The sequence below is a fragment of the Plecotus auritus genome (genome assembly GCF_963455305.1).
Source record: "Plecotus auritus genome assembly, chromosome: 11".
In the NCBI taxonomy this organism is placed as follows: Eukaryota; Metazoa; Chordata; class Mammalia; order Chiroptera; family Vespertilionidae; genus Plecotus; species Plecotus auritus.
The window spans coordinates 500,195-522,036 of NC_137777.1; the positions used below are offsets into that span (position 1 = coordinate 500,195).

The window sequence follows — 21,842 nt, forward strand, 5'->3', positions numbered from 1 at the left end:
AGTGGCAGACGCGGCCGGGCCACTTACCAACATGTCACCCAGGCACCTTGCTTAACTTCCAGGAGCCTCAGGGTCCTGTCCACCCCCTGGGAACACTGGCTCATCCCTTCGGACATGGCTGGCAAGAGTGCCAGGAGGGAGGCGGGAGCGTGGCTAGGGCAGGATTAGCTACTGCCATTTGCTCTGCTGTCAGCTAACCCCACCGCCGAGGCCCGGTCCTGCCCCTTCATCCCTCGGGGGCGGCCCGGAGCCCCACCTCGCCTCCTGGAAGAAGTGGCACTGAGAAGCGCGACAAGAAGAGCAGAGGGCCCCGTTTATTGGCATCTTAAAGACAGCAGAGCGAGAGAGGCCTTCTCCTCCCCGGAAACACTCCATCCTCTCTGCCCTCAGGGCTCAGCACAGGAACGAGACCCCCCGCCCCCGCAGGCCCCCCCGAGGGCAGCACTCCGGGGTGGGGGCGGGGAGAAGGGGATACTTCATGCCAGGCGGGGAGCTGGGACAGGAGGTGAGACGTGCACCCTCACCTCTTGGCTCGATCCCTCTCCCCTGGGACCTGGTATTGCCCCCTGGGGTGGGCTGGCAGACAGGGCTCATGCAACGGTGAGTGGGCAGGAGGTGGCACAGAAACCCAGCCCCCGCTGCCCTTTGTCGGGGCGGGAGGGCTGGAGGGGGCCATGCTGGCCACAGCGGGTCCAAATGGAAGTATCTGCAGTGTACACACAGGAGGGTTGGAGAGGGGCTTCCTCCGTCCCAGGCTGCATCCAGGGAGAGAGAGGGGAGGTCCAGATGGCACTGCCACGCCAGCCACACCACCCGCGTGGGGCCCCCCCCGCGTGGCAGGGCTCGGGCTACTCCTTGGCGCGGCCGATGATGGTGAGGATGAACAGGAAGATGTTGATGATGTCTGTGTACAGGTTAAGCGCCGCGAACACGTACTCCTCCGGGCTCAGCGACAGCTGCTTGTTCCCCAGCAGCAGCTGGGTGTCCACGGCCAGGAACTGAGGGGACAGCGGGCCGTGCTGAGGGACCCGCCCCCCCCCGCGCCCGGTGCCCGCCCCAGGTGGCCCCTCACTCACGCAGGTGAAGAGCAGCGCGCCCAGCGAGGCGTACACTATCTCCAGGATGCGGTTGCGGATGAAGATGCAGAGGATGGCGAAGAGGACCAGCACCACCATGCTCACCAGCAGCACGCCCATGCACGACGTGAAGTCGTAGCGGGTCTGCGGGGACAGCGGACTCAGGCCCTGGGGCCCCCTGCCAGGCCCCTGGCCAGCAGCCTCCCCGGCCCCCCAAAGCCCTCCCAGGCATGGAGGAGACCCCCACCAGGACCCTCACCTGCATGGAGAAGATGACCACCGTAAAGCAGACGATGGTGGTGATGCCCACAGCCATGATGACCGCCTCGGTGTTGTAGAAGCTGGCGATCACGCCCACCATGTAGGACAGGCTGATGGTCAGGATGGACTGCGGGGAGACGGGGGCCTTGCGTGTGAGGGCTGCTCCAGCCACAACCCTCTCCCCCTTCCGTGCAAACGGAGTGTGTGTGTGTCGGGGGGGCGCGGGGGAGGCAGGGCCCTGGCGGCCAGGGGCTCGGGATCTGGAGTTACCAGGGCAATGAGGTTCCAGGGGTGCTTTCGGCGGAAGTCCCCACAGCAGCTGAGGGCGATGAGGGAGATGAAGAAGATGGCGTAGGAGACGTAGTAGGTCCAGACGTTCTCCCGGACGAAACCCTTCACTTCCTTGACGAACGTGAACACGGCCACGGTGGACAGAGTCAGGGACAGCTGCAGGGTCAGCACCAGGAACACCTGAGGAAGGAGCCACTCAGAGCCTGCCCGGTGCCGCCGCCCCCCAACCCCAGCCCGGGCGAGGCCCACCTTCCGGATGAAAGCCTGGCGGATGCTCTTGTCGTCCCAGTTGGTGGCAGGGAAGTCCTGGTTGTCGTAGTAGGACGGGGGTCCCTCCTCATGATACGTCCCACGTGGAGGTGCTGGGGAGCAGGGGGGCCGGGTCAGGGCCACTTGTGGGATCCCTGGAGCCCCTGCCCTCCCCGAGCCCCTGTCCCGCTACTCACAGCCAGGGTCCTGGATCGGAAAGGCCTGTGGCTGTCCGTAGGGGTTGGGTGGAAAGGGGCTCTGTGGATATGGCCCCTGAGGATAGCCCCCTTGGGGGTAGGGGCCCTGGGGGTATCCCCCTTGGGGGTAGGGACCCTGGGGGTAACCCGCTTGGGGGTAAGGGGCCTGAGGGTAACCCCCTTGGGGGTAGGAACTGGGGCCCTGGGGATACCCTGGCTGGGCATAGGGGGAAGGCTGGAACTGGGCTTGTGGGTAAGGGGCCCCAGGGTAAGGAGCTATGGGGGGCTGGGGCACCCCGGGATATCCAGGGTTGGGGGGAGGATAGTTGTCCGCAGACACCAAGAAACTCTTCTCATGAGGCATGGCCTCAGGTTCTGTGGCTCCCCCTAGAGGAGAGAGAGAGAACAGTCGGCCTGGGGCGACTTGTCCCCCGCATCCTGGGGCGGCCCCACCTGCTGCCGGAACCAGGAGAAAGGGGGAGGACCCACGACCTTTGCCTCTGGGCAGTCCCGAGCCCCACGCAGAGGGCCACTTGGGTCCGGGAGGGTCGGTGGGTGGCTGGGCGAGGGCTTCCCGCCGAGAGCCGGCTCCAGACCAGCTCCCAAGGTGAAGGGGGTGGCTGTCCGCCTGGGGATCTGGCTCCAGTTTTCTTAGAAGCAGCGGGAAGGGCCTTCTCGCGAAGCCGGAGTGGGGCGAGGGTGCGGCCGGGAGGTGTGGGGTGTGTCCAGCCCGTCCCCTTCCCACCCCTCCCCTTAAGCAGCTTTAAGGGGCCGGAGCCAGCGGCTATTTCTATCCCAGAAAATCCCCAGGCCATCTGTGCGCGGCGCGGGCCCTGACCCCTCCGAGAGCTGGGCCCGTCCGGCCCTCGCCCCGGGGTGGGGGCAGCAGGCCTGGATCGGCTGCCGGGGTGCCTGCCAGTGGGGTACGCCAGCAACAGCGGGGTGCGGGGGTGTGTGGGGGATGGAAGCAACCGGAGGCCGTGCGGGGGAACAAAGCGGGCGTGGGGGCGGGGGGCGAAGCGGGTAGGGGCGGCGGCCACGGAACCTGCTCCGAGGGCGGGGTGGGCCTTCCTACCGGGTCGGGGGGGGGGGGGGCGCTCAGGCCGCAGGTCTCGCCGCCACCGCAGCTCGTCGTGCCCTCCCTCCCGCTCCAGGCCGCGGGCCTCCGACCCCCGTCACCACCCCGGTCCCAAACGGGTCGCGAGCCCCCGGCCAGACGGGCCGACGGACCCACGGGGGCGCCGCTGGCTGCGCAGGGTCCGCGCGGGGGCGGGGGCGGACGGCCGGCGGCTCAGCGAGTGGCCTCGGTGCCGGGCTGGGCCGGGTACTCACCACTCGCGGGGCCTCAGGCTGGTCGGTGCGTACGGTGGCCGCTGCGCGGCCGCGCGGTCGATGGCCGCTGCGCCCGAACCCGTACCCGCACCCGCTCCGCAGCCCGCTTGGCTGGGCCTGCGCCTGCGGCTCGGAAGACGCAGCGGGGCCTTGTGACGGGGCTGGGCGGGGCCGGGGGCGGGGCCTGGCGGCGGGGGCGGGGCCTGGCGGCGGGGGCGGGGCCTGGCGGCGGGGGCGGGGCTTCTCGGGCTGGACTGGACCCGCAGCGGCCGCTCTGCGGGCTCCTTTCCAGGTTGGAGCCGGCGAACCACACTGTCCGCCGAGAGGCGGCCTTGGGCCGTGGGGGTGAAGACCTCTGCAGGCTGACGTCTGCCCGGCCAGCTTGGCTCAGGGGGTGGAGACATGTATTCCCACACCCGGGATTCCCGAGGCTGCCAAGCACTCTCCATCCTTTCTTGGCCTTGAAACACCACTTTGCTTTTTTACCCAAGCCTCCCCCAAACCCAGAGGCCTCCTTCCTTCATCGCCCATCACCTGTCCCGGTGATGGAGCACAAACCATTCCAGTCCCCACAGGAGACCTTTATCCTCGCTGTCAACCTCCCTGTCCTCCTCACACCTCACAACCACAGGCTGCAGTCCTCACACCTGTTTCACTGCTAAGGGCGGAGGTTTCATTTCCTCCCTCAGCTCCAGCGGCCGGCCGTCCTGAGGGGCCGCTGATGGCCACAGCCAGGGACACCCCTGCTGCAGTGCCTCGGCCCGGGGGCTGGGCCTGGGGACTGGACAGTTCCGGCTGTTGCTCGGCTGGCCTCTCCCAGGCCCTGCCGTGGTTTGGAAAAGCTCTGTCCTGTGCCCGTGATGTGCGGGTCCTGTGGTTCACCAAGGGTCTGGCCAGGGGGGAGCCCTGACGTGCACCCTTTGCACGTGCTCGTGGTGTAGATACTCCGTCATGACTGGTTTCAAGCTACCACCAGCGTAACAACCGGCTCCTAAAAAGGCAACCTTCTGGCCACGGCCAGAGCTGTCCAGTGCCCGCTGCCCGGGCAGGGGCTCTGCAGCAGGCAGGGAGCACGCAGGCTGAGCTGTACGTGTGCCAGGGGGCGTGCGCTCTGCGAGGAGGGGAGATACAGAGCCGGCAGGGATGCGTCGCTGCTTCGCAGAACGAAACGCTCGTACAGTTTAGGAGACAATCGAAAACGATGAAGATGAAGTTGAGCTCAGGGCCTTGGCAGTGGCCTGTATAAGATCCTTAAAGACTTTCAGCTTCGAGTTAAATCTGCTCCTGAGAGGGGCCAGGGTGGCCAGGTGGCTCTGTGAGAAAGGCCAGTGCAGGGACAGAGGTGCGATCGGTCTGCTGTCCCGGAGGACCAGGATGGAGCTGGCTGAGCGTGGGGAGTTTAGGGGGGATAGGGGGCCCCAGAGGGAACTGGGGCTCCATCAGGCAGGGCCTGGCAGCGCCCCCCCCTCCAAAGGACTTTTACTGTGAGTGACTGGCTTTTCTCATGCCCTCAGCCAGGGGTCCTCAAACTTTTTAAACAGGGAGCCAGTTCACTGTCCCTCAGACCGTGGGAGGGCCGGACTATAGTTTAAAAAAAAAAAACTATGAACAAATTCCTATGCGCACTGCGGGCCCGGGACGCGTTGGCTGCTAAGCAGGACAGGCAGCGGCACCCGGCGGGCCGGATCCATGTCCTCGGCGGGCCGCCTGTGGCCCGCGGGCCGTCGTTTGAGGACGTCTGCAGCTGTAGCAGCTGATGGCGCCACTTGACAAGGCTCACTCTGCCTGCTCCGAGGAGGGACAGCGAGGTGGGTGGGGGTGGCGGGGGGCGGTTCCTTAGAGGGTTGCTGTAGAGACCCCAGGGAGAGATGATGGAGGCTCAGACCAGGGTGGGGGCAGCCAAGAGGCCAGGTGTGCTGCCGGGCGGGCGGGCGTGCAGGCTGTGCAGGTCCTCAGTCCCCTCGAGGAGGAGCAGCCGCCGGGGTGGAGGCTGATGGGAAAATGGGAGGTGGGAGGTAGCGCACAGCCGTGAGCACACCTCCCCGAGAGGCTGGAGCGTGGCCGGGGGTGGGGGGGCAGGGCTCTGTTGCGAGAGGGAGTTGGATTCTCGAGGTGAAGCCTGGGTGTGAACGCTGACTACCGCAGGCCCTGTGGGCGCCCCCATTTCCCTCTCTGTGACGAGGATTGGCTGCGGCAAGGCACGGTGCCTGCCCCTTGGGGGGTGGTTAGCCAGGATGACAACCATGACGAGGGAAGATGGGAAGACTGGGCGGGTGCACAGGCCGGGGAGAGAGGCAGAGGAGGGAGGCGGGAGGCAGAGGAAGGCTGTGCTGGGAAGCACTTGTAGGTCAAGGGTGGGAGCTGCTCACCCCTCAACGGGCATTATGTGTGAGGTCTGGCCACCTGCTAGGTGTAAGGGGCGAGGGGCAGGTTTGGGGAGGTTGCGGGGAGAGTGGAAAGCCAGCCCGAGCTAGGGGCATGCCTGGGGACCCCACGGGCTCAGGCTATGGGGAAGGGGAACACAGAGGCTGAGGTCCCTGAGTCAGGGACAGTGACTGGAGCCCCCTGGTGGACTTAGGAGGAAGGGTGACTGGCCTTTTAAAGGTTCACAGAGAGAGGCCAATGGGAGTGGAGGACGGAGGGGTCACGCCCCCTACCCTGCCAGTCAGTGGGCAGGGTGGGACCATGGGGCTGGTGGGCTGGGCTGAGTGGGTGCTCAGCCAACAACCCCCGGGGGCTTTTTCAGACTGAGGAGCTGGGGGAGCAGGCGGGGAGAAGGTTCCGCCTGAGGACTTGCCTGCAGGAGGCAGCCACCCAGCCAGGCTGCAGGCCCCTCCTTCCCTTCCTCCTCCCCTCAGACAGTTTCACTTTTGTTTCCTGGACCAGGTCTTCTGCCTGCACAGCAGGTTTGGGGCGGCCCCAGCAGCCGGCAGTGTTAAGTGAGGGTGTGGGTTGCCCTCGAAGGGGGGTGCCAGGGAGGGTTGTGGGGGCAAGGGGAGCTGGTGGGGGTTGGACGGGGTGGGGTTGGACCGGGGCGGCTACCCTACCCGCTGGTCCCGCCCAGGGCTGCGATGGCAGAGGAAGAGGAAGGGGGGGCGGCCGTGGAGCTCAGCGGGCTGCCCCCCAACGTCCCCGATGAGCTGCTCACGCTCTACTTTGAGAACCACCGACGCTCCGGGGGGGGCCCTGTGCTGAGCTGGCAGAGACTTGGCCTCGGAGGCGTGCTCACTTTTCAGGAGGCCGCAGGTGAGGGGCTGACGTCAGGGAAGGGCAGCCTGGGCACGGTGGGCCACCACGCCCTGACACCCCCCCCCGCCCCCGCCCGCAGACGCAGCCCGGGTCCTGGCCCAGAAGGAGCACGTGCTGCAGGGTGCCCACCTGAGCCTGCGGCCAGCCCCGCCCCGCGCGCCTGCCCGCCTGCTGCTCCAAGGACTGCCCCCTGGTACCACACCCCAGCGCCTGGAGCAGCACGTCCAGGCCCTGCTGCGTGCCACGGGGCACCTGGAGCAGCCCTGCCGTGCCCTGGCCAGTCCCCGACCGGACCGGGCCCTGGTCCAGCTGCCGAAGCCCCTCTCGGAGGCAGGTGAGAAACGGGATGGGGCAGGTGTGCCCGTAGGGGGGATGCACTGAGCCAACTTGCACCTTCCCCACAGAAGTCCGCGTGCTGGAGGAGCAGGCTAGGGCCCTGGACCTGGAGGGGGCCAAGGTCTCCCTGGCGCAGGTGCCCCAGGCCCGAGCGGTGCGCGTGGTGGGGGGCACTACCCCTGTGGACCTTCTGCTGCTGCAGCTGTACCTGGAGAATGAGCGCCGGAGCGGTGGGGGGCCCCTGGTGGGCCTGCGCAGCCTGCCAGGGACCCTGGGCACCGTGGTCTCCTTCCAGCAGTGGCAGGGTGAGTGGGGGCGAGGCACACCCGCCCACCCCTCTCATCCCTCAGACCGCTCACGGGCCTCCCGTCCTTCTCCCTTCCCTCAAGTGGCCGAGCGGGTGCTGCAGCAGGACCACCGGCTACAGGGCTCGGAGCTGAGCCTGGTCCCCCACTATGACGTCCTAGAACCTGAGGAGCTTGCTGCGGACGCCAATGGAGGGGACCGCTCGGCCAAGTTGGGGCCTGGGGCCGCTGAGCATGCTTTCCCGGAGGCTGGGGAGCCAGCGAGGGCCTTGGAGGGTGTGGGCACTGTGACCTTGGGCTCTGAGGAGGCACCAGGCCAATCAGGAGCCCCTGTAAGGACAGAGCCCATCGGGTCTCTGGGGCGGGCCGCGCCCATCAGCTCGGAGCCTGTGGGGTCTTGGGGCCAGGAGGGGCTAGAGAGCCTGGGGCTCCCGGGGTCTTCAGGGCCGGCAGAGCCGGTCAGCTCCAGGCCTGTCGAGTCCCCGGGCCCAGTGGGCTCAGTGGAGACCGCCCTGGGGTCTCCAGAGCAGGTGGGATCCGGGAGCCTGGAGCCTGGGGGGTCCCCGGAGCCGGAGGAGCTGGTGGAGATGGTGCTGTCGATGGAGCCGGGTACCGTGCGCTTCCTGCAGCTCTATCACGAGGACCTTCTTGCTGGCTTGGGCGACGTCGCCCTCTTCCCACTGGAAGAGTCCGATATGACTGGCTTTCGAGTGAGTGACCTTTGCCGATTCCTCCCCGGTGGCCCCCTCTCCCCCCCTGGGAGCTCTAGGGACCTTTCTGGTGCCCTAAACCTGTGAGCCGCCCCTCACTTCACCCCCTCGTCCTGCAGCTCTGTGGAGCCCTGGCGCCATGCCAGGCCGCGGAGGAGTTTCTGCAGAGCCTGCTGGACAGCATCAGCCACCACGTGCTGAGCCTGAGGCACCCGGGCAGCGCCAGGTTCCTGCTGGGCCCAGAGGGGCAGCACCTTCTCCGGGAGCTGGAGGCGCAGTTCCAGTGTGTCTTTGGGACGGATCGCCTGGCCTGGGTCGCCGTGGACACAGACGCCACCGAGGTAGAGATGGAGCCCGCCCCTGTCCCGCCCCTTCCTCACACCTCCGCCCGGCGCCGCCTCCCCCCCTGCTCAGAGGCCAGGGAGGGGTGTGGACCCGGGGACGCTAATGTTCTCTCCTGACAGGTGGACCCCACTGAGGCCTTCCAGGCCCTCCCTGGCCAATCCCACACTCGGTGGCCCCCAGACAGTACAGGCAGTGACCCGGAGGACCTGAGCCTCGGTAGGGCTCCTGGGACATCCTGTGGCCCTTTCCTGACCTCACCTTCTGCCTTGCTTTGCACGCCCACCTGTCTTGTGACCCCATATCCCCCAAGCCCCTCATTTTCACCCGTTCCCCGACTCCTCCTATCCTTCAGCCCCCACTTGGCTGGTCTAGACCCCTCCCCCAGTGCCTCTCTCTGTCCCCAGAGGAGGTCCGAGAGCTACTGGCCACTCTGGAGGGCCTGGACGGGGAGGACTGGCTGCCCCCGGAGCTGGGGGAAGAGGAACCCGAGGAGCCGCCAGAGGAGGAGCCTGCACCCAGCGCCCGGGAGGAGCCCGTGGCCCCCAGCACCGGGGCCCCTGTGCGGCTGGAGGAGGAGGCCGCACTGCAGCTGGCTCTCCACCGGTCCCTGGAGCCACAGGGCCGAGCGGCTGAGCGGGAGGAAGCTGCTGCGTTGCAGCAGGCGCTGGTCCTCTCCCTGCTGGAGCCGACGCCCCTGGAGGCCGAGGCGGAGCTCCTGGGTGGGGGGCCCGGTGGCCAAGGCCAGCTGGTGGTGCATGCAGCCTTTGAGCAGGACATGGACGAGCTGGACTGGGCCCTCGGGGCTGCCCTGGAAGAGCACCTGCGGGAGGAGGCGGTGGGGCTCCGGGGTCGCACGCTGCCCGCAGAGCTGCGTGCCCGCCTGGAGCAGCGCCACGGGGTGAGCGTCGCCCTTCACGATGACCGCGCAGTCCTCCGTGGCTTTGGGGCCCAGCCCGCCCGTGCAGCCCGCCACTTACGGGCACTATTGGCTGGCCCCCGGGGTCAGAGTTTGCCCTGTCGTTTGGAGGCTTCGAGCCCCACCGGTGAGTGTGCCCCTGGGACCGGGGAGGGCGGGGAGGGCTAGCTCTCCGAACCCACCCGTGCGCCGGGCATGGCCCAGACCATCTTCTTTCTCCCCATGCGTCAGGGCCACAGCAGAGGCCGAAGGGGCCCCTGGGCAGGCTGGAGTGTCTGGCTGAGAACAGCCCCGAGTTCCAGGCGGTGGTGCAGGCCTTCTATGACACCCTGGACTCTGCCCACAGCAGGATCCGCATCGTGCGGGTGAGTCTAGTTTTGGTCTTGTCAGCCTCCTGGCCTCCTGAGCTCTTGGCACCGTTTTCGCCTTGCAGAGCCTGCGGGCTGTCATTTTTGCCTGTCAGGGTCGGCTGGCCAGGAGCTGCCCGGCGTGGGGCAGGCTGGGAGCTGTCGGAGGAGGGAAGAGCACCGGCTCCCAGCACCATTCCCTGCCCAGAGGCGGTTCACAGAGTCTGGGTTGGGGGAGACAAGTGCGTAGAGGTGGGGGTGGGGGTGGGGGGCGGTGTCCCAGGACCTGGCCGGCTGGAGCCAGTCCCTGCATTGCCAGCTAGACCAGCGATGCCATCTTGTGGCGCTTGTAAGGATGACTCACTCCACAGATGAGCGTGTGGTTGCTGTTCTGGGTCTCTTCTGCCTCTCACAGCCGCTCCAGCAAGAAGAGGGCTGGCTGGCCCTGGCTGGTGTGGCTCAGTGGATAGAGCGTCGGCCTGTGGACCAAAGGGTCCCGGGTTCGATGGCGGTCAAGGGCATGTATCTTGGTCGCAGGCTCCTCCCCGGCCTGGGCCCTGGTCAGGGCTTGTGCAGGAAGCAACCCACCGATGCGTTTCTCTCCCATCAATGTTTCTCTCCATCTTTCCCTTTCTCTTCCACACTCCCTAACAATCAATGGGAAAACACCCTCGGGCGAGGAGTAACCAAACAGACAAAGAAGATGAGGGCTGGCTGCAGGGCCACCGCCTCCTCCTGCCATGTTCCTTGTTCATTGAGGCGTCTCTGAGCGTAGGTGCGCTTCACAAAAGGCTGGGACCCCCGCGGGACCCAGAGTGAAACCCCAGGAGTGCAGGGAGGAGAGGCTGAGGAGGGGCTGGGGAGGGGTGGGTGTTGCGGGGGGTGGGGGGGCGAGGCCCAGGACATCTGCAGGGCCAGAAGGGGTGGTGTATCGGACAGGAGGAGGCTGTGCCGGGCTGGTCCGCTGGCAGTGAGGGTGAAGGCAGGCAGGGCTGGCGCTGAAGCTGGGCTGGGGGAGGAAGGGTGACTCGGCGGGGAGGACAGGATCCAGACTGAGGAGGAGCTGGTGATGGGAGGCAGGAAGGGGAGGAGTAGCTGCGGCTGAGTGCTCATGGGCAGGCTCACGGAGAGCGGGAAGGGAGAGACAGCGAGAGCTGGGTGCCCGTGATGCCAGCCAGGTGCTCTCGACTCTGGATGCACCAAGTGTGGGTGGACCCAGCACCTGGGCAACCTGGAGCTGGTCAGAGAGGCAGGGCCTCTGGCCTTCCCAGACCCGCCCCGTCAGTTGCCACCACCTGCTCACCTTCGGACCAGGTACATTTCCTCCATTCTGCGCCTGGCAGCGGAGGGGAGGGACACCCTGCAGCCACGAGCTGGCTCCCTGCACGTGTGGTCAGTTTTGAGCACTTGAGTCTCCCAGGCACCACCTGTGTGACTCTGGAGCAGGGGTCCTCCAACTACGGCCCGCGGCCACATGCGGCCCGCCGAGGACATGGATCCGGCCCGCCGGGTGCCGCTGCCTGTCCTGCTTAGCAGCCGACGCGTCCCGGGCCCGTAGTGCGCATAGGAATTTGTTCATAGTTTTTTTTTTTAAACTATAGTCCGGCCCTCCCACGGTCTGAGGGACAGTGAACTGGCCCCCTGTTTAAAAAGTTTGAGGACCCCTGCTCTGGAGGGTACACTTGAGGCTCTCCCCCCGCCCCCGCTCCCTTCCCCGCCCTCACCTCCTCCATCGTCCACGGCACAGTGTGGTCGGTTCCATCACCTTTATTCTGTCGTCGGGGCTGACAAATGAACTGCGTCGTCTGTTCTGTAACCATCACAGAACCCCATCCTTGGGCTGCAGGCTGGTGGGCATGTAGAGATAATGGAAGATGTCCTTGCCATTGGGCCACAGAGCTCACGGAGAATCACAGCCCTGGTGATGAGAACGGGACTGTGTGCGAGAGGATGTGCGGGGCTTCAGGGACTGGCGGCTCTTTGCCTTCCTCACGCTCTCCGTTCTTTTCTGTGCTGTGCTTGGCGCCGAGTCGTTCTTTGTGCTCCTGGCGGCCCCCTGGCACAAATCCTTTTTTCTGTCCTGGAGTGGGTACGGACCATCTTTTTTAAAAAATGAATTTTTAAAAAATATATATTTTATTGATTTTTTTTACAGAGAGGAAGGGAGAGGGAGAGATAGTTAGAAACATGGATGAGAGAGACACATCGATCAGCTGCCTCCTGCACACTCCCTACTGGGGATGTGCCCACAACCAAGGTACATGCCCTTGACTGGAATCGAACCTGGGACCCTTCAGTCCGCAGGCCGACGCTCCATCCACTGAGCCACACCGGTTAAGGCAGGGGTGGGCAAACTTTTTGACTCGAGGGCCACAATGGGTTCTTAAACTGGACCGGAGGGCCGGAACAAAAGCATGGATGGAGTGTTTGTGTGAACTAATATAAATTCAAAGTAAAGGAGCGGAGGGGAGAGCAAGAGAACCGGATAGAACAGCCGGATCCGGCCCGCGGGCCGTAGTTTGCCCACGGCTGGGTTAAGGCCTAAAAAATTAATTTTGAGAGAGACAGAGGAAGAGAGAGAGACCTTGGTTTGTTGTTCTACTTGTTCATGCATTTCTTGGTTGATTCTCGTATGTGCCCAGACCGGGGAGGGGGGTGGTGGTTCGAACCCACAACCTTGGTGGATTGGGACGATTCTCTAACCAACGGAGCTACCAGCCAGGGCCTGGTAGTGACCACCTTGAACTTTTAAATTTTGTTTGCCTTTTACCATTAGAGGTAATTTGCAACTATAATTTGATATTGGTGCCAAGTATTCGCTTTCAAACAAAAGTTGCATTTGTTTTTTTTTTTAATTATTATTTTAAAATATATATATATCTTATTGATTTTTTACAGAGAGGAAGGGAGAGGGATAGAGAGTTACAAACATCCATCAGCTGCCTCCTGCACACCCCCCACTGGGGATGTGCCCGCAACCAAGGTACATGCCCTTGACCGGAATCGAACCTGGGACCCTTGAGTCTGCAGGCTGATGCTCTATCCACTGAGCCAAACCGGTTAGGGAGCATTTGTGTGCTTTTTTTTTTTTTTTTTTTTAACACTTCTGTTCACTTATATGAGCACAGCTGGTTCTTGCCTATGTTAATGTGCCCTGATTTTGTCCTCACCAATAACAGCTTGGCTGCCTATGGTGTTCAGGATCAGACTATGTCTTCTTTCCAGGAATCTTGGGAAAACATTACTCTTTTTCTTTAAAAAAAAAAAGGTTGCTCTTGGAAAGAAAAAAAAAGAAAAAAATCTCTCTTCGGTTTCTTAGCACCCAGTATCGGCGGGGAGGCGCCCCGTGTGAGGGTGTGAGACGTTTTCCATGCGTGTGTTGACGTCGGTGTGGGTGTGGGCATCAGTGGTCTTTCGCTTCCGGGAGGGACGTGTCCTTCCCCGCTGTCCTTGTCATCTCCTGGGTCCTTCCCACCTGAAGACGCCCCCTTCAGCTCGGGGGGAGGGGGACGACGACACTGCCTTGCCTTCGCACCTCCCGAGCTCCTGTCACCTGCTACCCTCTTCCTGCGCCTTTCCCTTCGCACAGGCCACAGCCGCCTCCCTCACGGGCCCTCACAGGTTCCGCTCTTTTCTTTAGCTCTGCACTCGGAGTCCCTCCTTAACTCCATCTCCAGGATCTGATTACGTTCAGCAATTTCATTCTTTTTTTTTTTTTTTAAATATATTTTATTGATTTGTTACAGAGAGGAAGGAAGAGGGATGGAGAGTTAGAAACATCGATGGGAGAGAAACATCGATCAGCTGCCTCCTGCACACCTCCTACAGGGGATGTGCCCGCAACCAAGGTACATGCCCTTGACCGGAATCGAACCTGGGACCCTTCAATCCGCAGGCCGACGCTCTATCCACTGAGCCAAACCGGTCAGGGCAGCAATTTCATTCTTTAAAAGATTTTTATTTATTTTTAAAAAAATATTTTTATTGATTTCAGAGAGGAAGGGAGAGGGAGAGATAGAAACGTCAATGATGAGAGAAATCATTGATTGGCTGCCTCCTGCATGCCCCCCCCCCCGCCCCCACTGGGGATCAAGCCCGCAACCCAGGCACGTGCCCTGACTGGGCATCAAACCTGAGACCCTTCAGTCTGCAGGCCAATGCTCTATCCACTGAGCCAAACCAGCTAAGGCTCTTTAAAAGATTTTTTAAAAAATTTTTATTTTTCAGCCCGAGCCGGTGTGTCCCTGTGGATAGAGCATCTCCCTGCGGACCCAAGGGTCCTGGGTTCAATTCCGGTCAAGCGCACGCACGTTACCTTGGGTTGCAGACCGGGGTGCGTGCAGGAGGCAACCAATCGATGTGTTTCTCTCCCATCGATGTTCCTCTCTGTCTTTCCCTCTCTCTTCCACTCTCTCTAAAAAAAAAAAAGATCAATGGAAAAACATCCTTGGGTGAGGATTAAAAACTTCTTTTTTCAGTTAATAGTTCGGTTCCTTTCTTGACGTAAGAACTCGCTTGTTTTCAGAGTTCTTCTTTTCAGGCTCGCTAGCTTTCCTTTGTGGATCTACTCTTCTCCTGCACCGCCTGCAGAGACCCGTTAGAATTCCCTTGGAAACTCTGCGTGTCCCTGCAGCTCGTCCATGGCTGGCTGTGTGACCGGTCGCCTGCTCTTCCCAGCACCCAGAGGCCCAGGGGTGTCTTCTTGGTGTTGGGGGTGAAGTCCTGCGTGGGGAGGTACCTGGCTCAGCTCCTCTCTGCAGAGGCCTGTCTGCGGTGCCAAGAGCTGGTGGATAGGAGGGCCTCCCTGACCTCCTCCAACAGTGGGCTCTTTTTAAAAAAATACACGTGTTTGCCGAAACCGGTTTGGCTCAGTGGATAGAGCGTTGGCCTGCGGACTCAAGGGTCCCCGGTTCTATTCCGGTCAAGGGCACGTGCCTTGGTTGCGGGCACATCCCCGGTGGGGGGTGTGCAGGAGGCAGCTGATCGATGTTTCTCTCTCATCGATGTTTCTGACTCTCTAGCCCTCTCCTTTTCTCTCTGTAAAAAATCAATAAAAATATATTAAAAAATATATATGTGTTTATTGACTTCAGAGAAGAAGGGAGAGGTGGAGAGACAGAAACATCCATGATGAGAGAGACGCATGGACCGGCTGCCTCCTGCACACCCCACGCCGGGGATGGAGCCCACAACCCGGGCCTGTGTCCTAACCGCGAGTCAAACCAGGAAGGACCTCCTGGTTCACAGGTGGACGCTCCTCCACTGAGTCGTCAGGCCGGCCCGGCCAACACAGGGCTCTTGGTCTCCAACCCCAGCACCATCCCTTTGGCCCAGAGGGTGGGGAGGATCTCCAACTAACGCTGTGGCCGCCTGGCAGGTGGAGCGCGTGCTGCACCCGCTGCTGCAGCAGCAGTACGAGCTGCACCGAGAACGCCTGGAGCAGCGCTGCGAGCAGCGGCCGGCGGAGCACGTCCTGTACCATGGCACGTCGGTGCCCGCTGTGCCCGAAATCTGTGCCTACGGCTTCAACCGCAGCTTCTGCGGCCGCAATGGTGAGCCCGCGGGAAGCTGGGTGCCGGGGGGGGGGGGGGGGGGTGGTGCGGGGGGGGGGCGTGGGCTCTGTCGCCCCGGGGCCCTAACCCCAGCCGTTTGGCCCGCAGGCACGCTCTACGGGCAGGGTGTATACTTCGCCAAGCGCGCCTCCCTCTCCGTGCAAGACCGCTACTCGCCCCCGGACGCCGAGGGCCGCAAGGCAGTGTTTGTGGCGCGGGTGCTGACCGGGGACTACGGGCAGGGCCATCGCCAGCTGCGGGCGCCCCCTCTGCGCGCCCCGGGCCACGGGCTCCTGCGTTACGACAGCGCCGTGGACTGCCTCCACCAGCCCAGCATCTTTGTCATCTTTCACGACACCCAGGCGCTGCCCACCCACCTCATCACGTGCGAGCACATACCCCGGGCTCCCCTTCCGGACCCCTCTGGGCTCTCGGGCCACTCCCCGGATTCCTAACCCCAGCGGTCCCTCTCGGCTCTGTCTCTGGCGCCCCGCCTTTGGCCTCCTGCTCTGCCCAGGCCCCAGCTGCGCACAGCCTTACAGATCTGCTGCCCGGACCCCCCCGACCCCCTCCTCTCTGCGCCTCCTGTCGAGGTGCGGGGACAGGGGGAGCCGCGAGGAGGGCCGGGGCGGGTCCCCTCAGGGGCGCGCCCAGCCACCAGGGGTCAGCAGAGCCCAGGAGGAGGGCTGACGCCGACACTCTCCGCCGAGGCCACACCTCGCTTAAGCGCGACTCTGTTATTTGAATAAACGTGGAACCGGGCGGAGGGACCTGCTGGAGCAGCTAGTCCGTCCGCGCTCCTTGGAACGGCGGGCGGGACCTCCGCGGGGTGAGGGGCTGGGCCAGGGGCGGCGGGGGGTGGGGGGCGGGTGAGGCGGGCCCGCTGCTTCTCTGGGGCGGTCCAGGGCGCGCACCCCACGTCGCCTTAGTGTCACGCACGCGCCCCCAGCAACGGACCGGCCCACCCCGTGTGCGCGGGGCGGTGGCCGTGCCTGGCGCTAGGGGCTCCGCCCAGGCCGAGCCGCACTCGCGTTCCAGTCCCACCGCGTCCGTGGGCTCCCAGCCCCACGCGCACTTGGGCGCCCCATTGCACAGGCGGCGTTCGGTGGGGAGCCTGGGCGGGGCTCCGGGCTCGCCCCGCCCGCGCCGCCGCCTCCGTGACTCTCTCCGGGTCCAGCAGTCTGGCTGCGGCGGCCGAGCCTCGCTGAGCTGAGCCACCAGGCACGTATGACCGGGTCCGATGCAGAGGCGCGCGGCTCTCGGGAGCCTGCGGTGGGGTGGGCTGGGGGCTCTCCGGCCTCAGAACTGGGAGCTGCGTCCCGGAACTAGGGGCTACGTGGCGGCCCATCCTCCCTCGGGAGGACTCCACCTCTGCGCCCCGAGACTGCGGAACTGGTCGGGCGGTGCCCAGGGTGTGGACAGGAAAGATTGTTGGGGAGGCTCGGCTGACCCCCGGGGCGCTGGGCGGGGTGGGGGGGGGGCTGGAGCACAGGCGGCCGGTGGAGGAGCTGGGAGAGGCGGGGCGGAGTGGCCCCCCCCACACCCTGGCCGGCGCCCCTGTCTCCTCCCCATACCTTAGCCCGAGGGCCGAGGCACAGAGCCCACATTGTGCCCCCACGCCACCCCACCCCCGCGGGAACAGAGCCCCATTCACCCCTCGCACGCCAGCGCTCTTGGGGACGGGGAGCTGAAGAGTGTGCACGCGTGGGTGTGCGTGCGCTCGGGCAGCGCCGGCGGTGCGGGTGCACTCGGGTGGGCGCTGAGCGGCTCCCTCCCAGCCCTGCCGCAGCCCGCAGCCGGCTCCCGGGCCCACGCCGCTGCGGCTCGGGCTATTTATAGGAGTTCACTGCGGAGACGCGCGTGCGGGGCTGGCGGTGGGGCCTTGGGGCGTCCTAGAGGCTGAGACGGCTTGGAGACAGCGTCATTGTCCAGGGGATGGGGTCGGGGCCTGGAGGGGAGGGGCAGCGGTCATTGCTTCCGGATGGCCTGGTTTTCCTGGTGGTCAGAGGCTTAAAGGAGACGAGGGGCAGGTGGGGGGGGGGTCTGGGCGTGGGGTGGCCGGTGTCTGAATGATGCGGTGGAGGACACTCCAAGTGGAGGTAATCACCCCGTCCCCTGCCGTTAGTTAGGGTCAAGGGTAGGATCAGTGTCCTCTGATGTGGCGAGCCCAGGGGTGACAGCACAGAGGGGTCAGCGTTTGGGTGACTAAGAGGAGGGGGGGCAGCAATGGGGGGAGTCACTGTCCTAGTGATGGCCTGGACGCAGTGAGGTCAGTGCTTGGGAGGGGTCACTGTGTGGTGTCCTAGGGGTGAGCTGGAGGGGGTGGGGCCAGCTGTGGGTGGAGAAGGTGGGGGTCAGTGTGTGATGAGGTGGGACACGGGGGAGGGGGAGGGGTCCGTGTCCAGGTGAGAGGGTGCATGGGGTGGGGTGGGGCCAGTGTCTAGGTTAAGAAGGTGCTGGTCAGTGTGCAGTCCCCCCAGGGTGACCCCTCCTGCTCCCTCTCCCGCAGGCCATGTCGGGGGAGGACCTTGAGGTGCGGACAGCGGCCGAGGATGGCTCCTCCAGCGGAGGCAGCGGCTCCCCCAGCCCTGGGGACACCCTGCCCTGGAACCTGGGCAAGACGCAGCGGAGCCGGCGGAGCGGAGGCGGCTCGGCGGGCAATGGCAGCGTCCTGGACCCCGCTGAGCGGGCAGTCATCCGAATCGCAGGTAACGCCACGGGCCTCGTCCTCCCGTTTCTAAGTGCCGGCTGGTTGCCCTGGCCGCTGCCCAGAGCTGCGCTGCGCTGCGTGCAGGTGTAGGGGCTGCGAGGACAGGTGAGGGGTCAGCGGGCGGCGAGGGCCGCCCTGTCCCCGCGATTGCAGGCAGCACAGCGCCACCTACTGGCCGCACCCGGTCTCCGCACCCTCGGGAGTCTAAGCTCGCTCGGTGGCGCCATCACTGGCCTCCTGACCCAGCCCAGCGCCCCAATGCCCTGAGGATGCTTTCTGGGGTTCCTGGTGCAGAGCTGCCTGCCAGCCCCCCGGGCCTTGGCTGCCCCCATGAGGGGCGGTGGAGGCACGTCCTCCGGACAGGAGGGTGCCCTCCCGGAGTCAGGGCCTGGCCTGGCTCTCCAGTCGTGGTTCTGGGGAGGAGGATGGGAAAGCCGGGTGCAGAGGCTTCCAAGGGGAGGAGGACTGGCAGCTGGACAGGGGCCCCTCCCTTGGGGAAGTGGTGGCCTCGTTCTGGACGCCCCCCAGGATGTGCAGGGCACGGAGGAGCCCGGGGAGGGTCGCTCTGCCAGGCTGTGGAGTCCTCCTGACCCCACCCACAATTCGGACCCGGACGAGGAGGAGGCGTTTGGAGGGCAGGGCTGGCTCTGAGGGGGCTGAGAGGGTGGCCCAAGGCGGGTGGGGAGAGGCTGGGTGGCCAGCTGCTGAGCAGGGATGGTGTGGGCAGCAAGGGACTTTGGGGGTGCAAGCACAGAGGAGCGGGACGGGGCGGAGGCTGCCCCCCTCCCCCCTCCGTCCCCAGGCGCCGGTGTGAAGGGTACCCAGGACCCGAGAAGTGTTTTTCAGGCGTCACATATGGATTTTAAAAGTGGTCCTTGCCCTGGCTGGTGTGGCTCAGTGGATAGAGCACCGGCCTGTGGACTGAAGGGTCCCGGGTTCGATTCCGGTCAAGGGCATGTACCATGGTTGCGGGCATGTCCCCAGTAGGGGTTGTGCAGGAGGCAGCTGATCAATGTTTCTCTCTCATCGATGTTTCCAACTCTCTATCCCTCTCCCTTCCTCTCTGTAAAAAAAAAATCAATAAAATATATATATTTAAAAATAGTGGTCCTTGCCCTGGCTGGTGAGCTCAGGGGTTAGAGGCCTGCACACAGAAGGGTCACAGGTTGGGCTCCCAGTCCAGGGCACGTACCTTGGTTGAAGGGTTGAAGGGTCCATCGTGGCCTCGGAGGCAACCAACCCAAGTTTCTCTCTTTCCCCCTCCCCTCCCTTCCCCCCCCCCCACTCCTTTCCACTCTCTAAAAAAAAGAAATCAGTGGAAAAGTATTCTCGGGGTGAGGATTGACAACAACCAAAAACAGAGGCCCTTTTTTCCCCCAAATGAAAGCGAATCGGGAATGTCCTTCCCCAGCCTCGCCTTCCTCCGCGCCGTCCCTGCCCCAGCAGCGGGCTCTGGCCACGGGCATCGCCTGCGGATGTTCTTCGCATGGACTCCCGGAAGGGGCTTCGGGTCCCTGTGTGCCCCGTTGGAGGAATATGCCAGGGGCATCTCACAAGGCCTGGCCCCTGTCAGTGCGGAGAGAAGGGTCTTTGCCAATTTGACGGGTGGAAAAGAATGTCTCTTATTGGCACCAAGCATTTTATTTCTTCTAAAAATTCCCTATTTCAGTCCTTTTATATTACACGAAGTTTATTTTTATTGTAATCGCCTTAATTTTTTTGGGGGGGGGCAAGGGGAGGGGAGATATTTACTTTTTTGTTGTTTTTTTCCCCCCCTTTTTAAATTAAACGTATTGAGGCGACATTGGTTAATGGGATCATATAGGTTTCAGTTACACGATCTGTACTTAATTTTTTATCCTTTTTTTTGGTACTTAATTTAAAAAAACACTAGGTGTACCGGTTAATAATGCAGGTTTTTTTCACTAGATGGAGTTACACATATGTTGATATACATGCGATGTGAAATGTATGCTATTTTGATGTGTTGCTCCTTCAGATGACCACCTGTTCCGATCGATGGCACACGCACTTTCTGAGCAGCACTTCAAGACGTAGGAAGAAGTGGAAAATTGGGTGTCTGAATGGTGTGCCTCAAAACAAGGAAAGTTCTATCGGGACGGTATCCACCAATGACCTGACAGATGGGGGAAATGTGCAGCTAGCGATGGACACTCCTTTGAATGAAGCACTTTCGATGTTTCTCTTGAAATTATCGTGTTTTCTTTGATTACAAAATCCACATTTTTAACCGATTAATAGCTAACCCCAATTTTTAACCGGTATCTGCATTTTTAACCCGTTAATATCTAATCGTTAATATCTAATCTGCATACCAGTTAAAAATGCTGATTAGCTATTAACTGGTTAAAAATACAGATTTTGTAATCAAAGAAAACATGATAATTTCAAGAGAAACATCGAAAGTGCTTCATTCAAAGCAACATCCATTGCTAGCTACACATTTCCCCCATCTTTCAGGTAATTTGTGGATACCATCCCAATAGGACTTTTCTTGTTTTGAGGCAAACTATTCAGAGATCCAATTTTCCACTTCTTCGTACGTCTTGAAGTGCTGCTCAGAAAGTGTGTGTGCCATCGATCGGAACAAGGGGTCATCTGAAGGAGCAAGGTCTGGTGAATACAGCGGGTGGGTTCATACTTCCCAGGCAAGATCTTTTAACGTGTCTTTAACTGGTTTTGAAGTGTGTGATGGTGCGTCATCATGAAGCAAAATTACTTTGCCGTGTCTTCTGGCCCATTCTGGTTGTTTTATGATCAAAGCGTGGTTCAAATTGATTATTTGTTGTTGGTAGCGATCAATATTAATCGTTTCACCTGGTTTTAGAAGCTCATGATACACCACACCTTCCTGATCCCACCAAACGCAGAGCATTGTCTTCTTTCTGAAGCCATTTGGCCTTGCAGTCGATGTTGTAGGTTGACCTGGATCAACCCATGCTTTTGTGCATTTGGGATTCTCAAAATAAATCCATTTTCATCGCCAGTCACAATTTGATGCAAAAAAGACTTGATTTTGTGCCGTTGAAGCAACATTTTACTGATGACTTTTCGGTTTTCCATTTGTCTTTCGTTCAGTTAATGGGGCACCCATTTTCCTTCCTTTAAAATCTTTCCCATTGCTTGTAAACTATCGGAAATTGTTTGCTGAGCAATGTTTAATCTTTGCAAGTTGTTTTTGAGTTTGACATGCACCTTCATCCAATAATGCTTGTCATTGTTTGTCTTCTAACTTTTTCAGTTGACCCGGACGTTCTTTGTCTTTCACATCAAAATCATCCCTTTTAAAGCATTTAAACCAGTGTTCACAAGTATCTTGAGATGGAGCATGTTCACCATACGCTTCCCGAAGTATATGATCACTTTCAGCAGCACTTTTCTTCAAAATACAGCAATGAATTAAAACTGCCCGCAAATGCTCTTTTTTTGGCACGAAATTGGACATTTTTAAGCGTAAAAATATCGATGGTGTTAACACCTTCAGAAAATTTGACCTATGAAGTTTAGCAGCTTGTTGTCCATACAACAAAATAGCATACATATCAAATTGCATATAGATCAACATATGTGTAACTCCACCTATTGAAAAACATCTGCATTGTTAACCGGTACACCTAGTATGTTTTTATTGATTTCAGAGAGATGGAGAGGGAGAGACAGAAACATCAATGAAAGAGAGAGAGATATCGGCGGCCTCCTGCACGCCCCCTACTGGGGATGGAGTGCACAACCCGGCCATGTGCCCTTGATTGGAATTGAACCCCGGACCCTTCACTCTTTAGGCCGATGCTCTATGCACTGACCCACACCAGCTAGGTCTCAAGCCCGGCTTCTTATTTTTATTTATTTATTATTATTTTAAAAAATATTTTTTATTGATTTCAGAGAGGAAGGGAGAGGGAGAGAGAGACAAACATCAATGATGAGAGAGAATCACCTATCGGC

At 61.5% G+C, this 21,842-nt stretch overlaps 3 protein-coding genes across 12 annotated transcripts in view; 2 read left to right on the forward strand and 1 right to left on the reverse strand.

Moving 5' to 3' along the window:
- Positions 1 to 285: 285 nt before the first annotated feature.
- Positions 286 to 3,565, reverse strand: GRINA (glutamate ionotropic receptor NMDA type subunit associated protein 1). Its single transcript, XM_080646722.1, has 7 exons — positions 3,407 to 3,565; positions 2,075 to 2,461; positions 1,878 to 1,990; positions 1,608 to 1,808; positions 1,336 to 1,464; positions 1,077 to 1,220; positions 286 to 998 (listed from the first exon to the last, which is right to left on the reverse strand). The coding sequence occupies exons 2-7, from the start codon at positions 2,436 to 2,438 to the stop codon at positions 849 to 851; spliced, it is 1,101 nt and encodes a 366-aa protein (XP_080502848.1). The 5' UTR covers positions 2,439 to 2,461; positions 3,407 to 3,565; the 3' UTR covers positions 286 to 848.
- Positions 2,603 to 15,943, forward strand: PARP10 (poly(ADP-ribose) polymerase family member 10). 4 transcript variants are annotated; one of them, XM_080646719.1, is made up of 11 exons: positions 2,603 to 2,681; positions 6,471 to 6,652; positions 6,735 to 6,989; positions 7,060 to 7,296; positions 7,381 to 8,006; positions 8,126 to 8,347; positions 8,471 to 8,567; positions 8,756 to 9,394; positions 9,499 to 9,632; positions 14,992 to 15,166; positions 15,275 to 15,943. In XM_080646719.1, the coding sequence occupies exons 2-11, from the start codon at positions 6,478 to 6,480 to the stop codon at positions 15,619 to 15,621; spliced, it is 2,907 nt and encodes a 968-aa protein (XP_080502845.1). In that variant the 5' UTR covers positions 2,603 to 2,681; positions 6,471 to 6,477; the 3' UTR covers positions 15,622 to 15,943. The 4 variants fall into 4 exon arrangements, with proteins under 4 accessions (XP_080502845.1, XP_080502844.1, XP_080502846.1 ...); XM_080646718.1 differs by lacking the exon at positions 2,603 to 2,681 and adding an exon at positions 6,016 to 6,345; XM_080646720.1 differs by lacking the exon at positions 2,603 to 2,681 and adding an exon at positions 6,016 to 6,312.
- The window catches only part of PLEC (plectin), a 60,536-nt gene continuing 54,551 nt past the window's right edge, over positions 15,858 to 21,842 (forward strand). For 4 of the 7 annotated variants that reach the window (XM_080646695.1, XM_080646712.1, XM_080646706.1 and 1 more), the window contains exons 1-2: positions 17,247 to 17,265; positions 17,676 to 17,874. In XM_080646695.1, the coding sequence (XP_080502821.1) occupies positions 17,679 to 17,874 (196 nt within the window). In that variant the 5' untranslated portion in view covers positions 17,247 to 17,265; positions 17,676 to 17,678. Of the gene's footprint in view, positions 15,996 to 16,067; positions 16,388 to 17,246; positions 17,266 to 17,675; positions 17,875 to 21,842 lie in introns of those variants that run through there. The other 3 variants (XM_080646711.1, XM_080646710.1, XM_080646704.1) reach the window with 3 other exon arrangements.

What these genes read in the sequence shown, in the direction of transcription:
- GRINA (XM_080646722.1), bottom strand. Translation starts at nt 2,438, where the DNA reads ATGCCTCATGAGAAGAGTTTCTTGGTGTCTGCGGACAACTATCCTCCC. An exon ending in TGGTCATCTTCTCCATGCAG is followed by an intron (nt 1,221 to 1,335) that starts GTGAGGGTCCTG and finishes CTGTCCCCGCAG; the next exon opens with ACCCGCTACGACTTCACGTC. An exon ending in GCGCGCTGCTCTTCACCTGC is followed by an intron (nt 999 to 1,076) that starts GTGAGTGAGGGG and finishes CTGTCCCCTCAG; the next exon opens with TTCCTGGCCGTGGACACCCA.
- PARP10 (XM_080646719.1), top strand. Translation starts at nt 6,478, where the DNA reads ATGGCAGAGGAAGAGGAAGGGGGGGCGGCCGTGGAGCTCAGCGGGCTG. An exon ending in GAAGCCCCTCTCGGAGGCAG is followed by an intron (nt 6,990 to 7,059) that starts GTGAGAAACGGG and finishes CCTTCCCCACAG; the next exon opens with AAGTCCGCGTGCTGGAGGAG. An exon ending in GGAGGCTTCGAGCCCCACCG is followed by an intron (nt 9,395 to 9,498) that starts GTGAGTGTGCCC and finishes CCCATGCGTCAG; the next exon opens with GGCCACAGCAGAGGCCGAAG.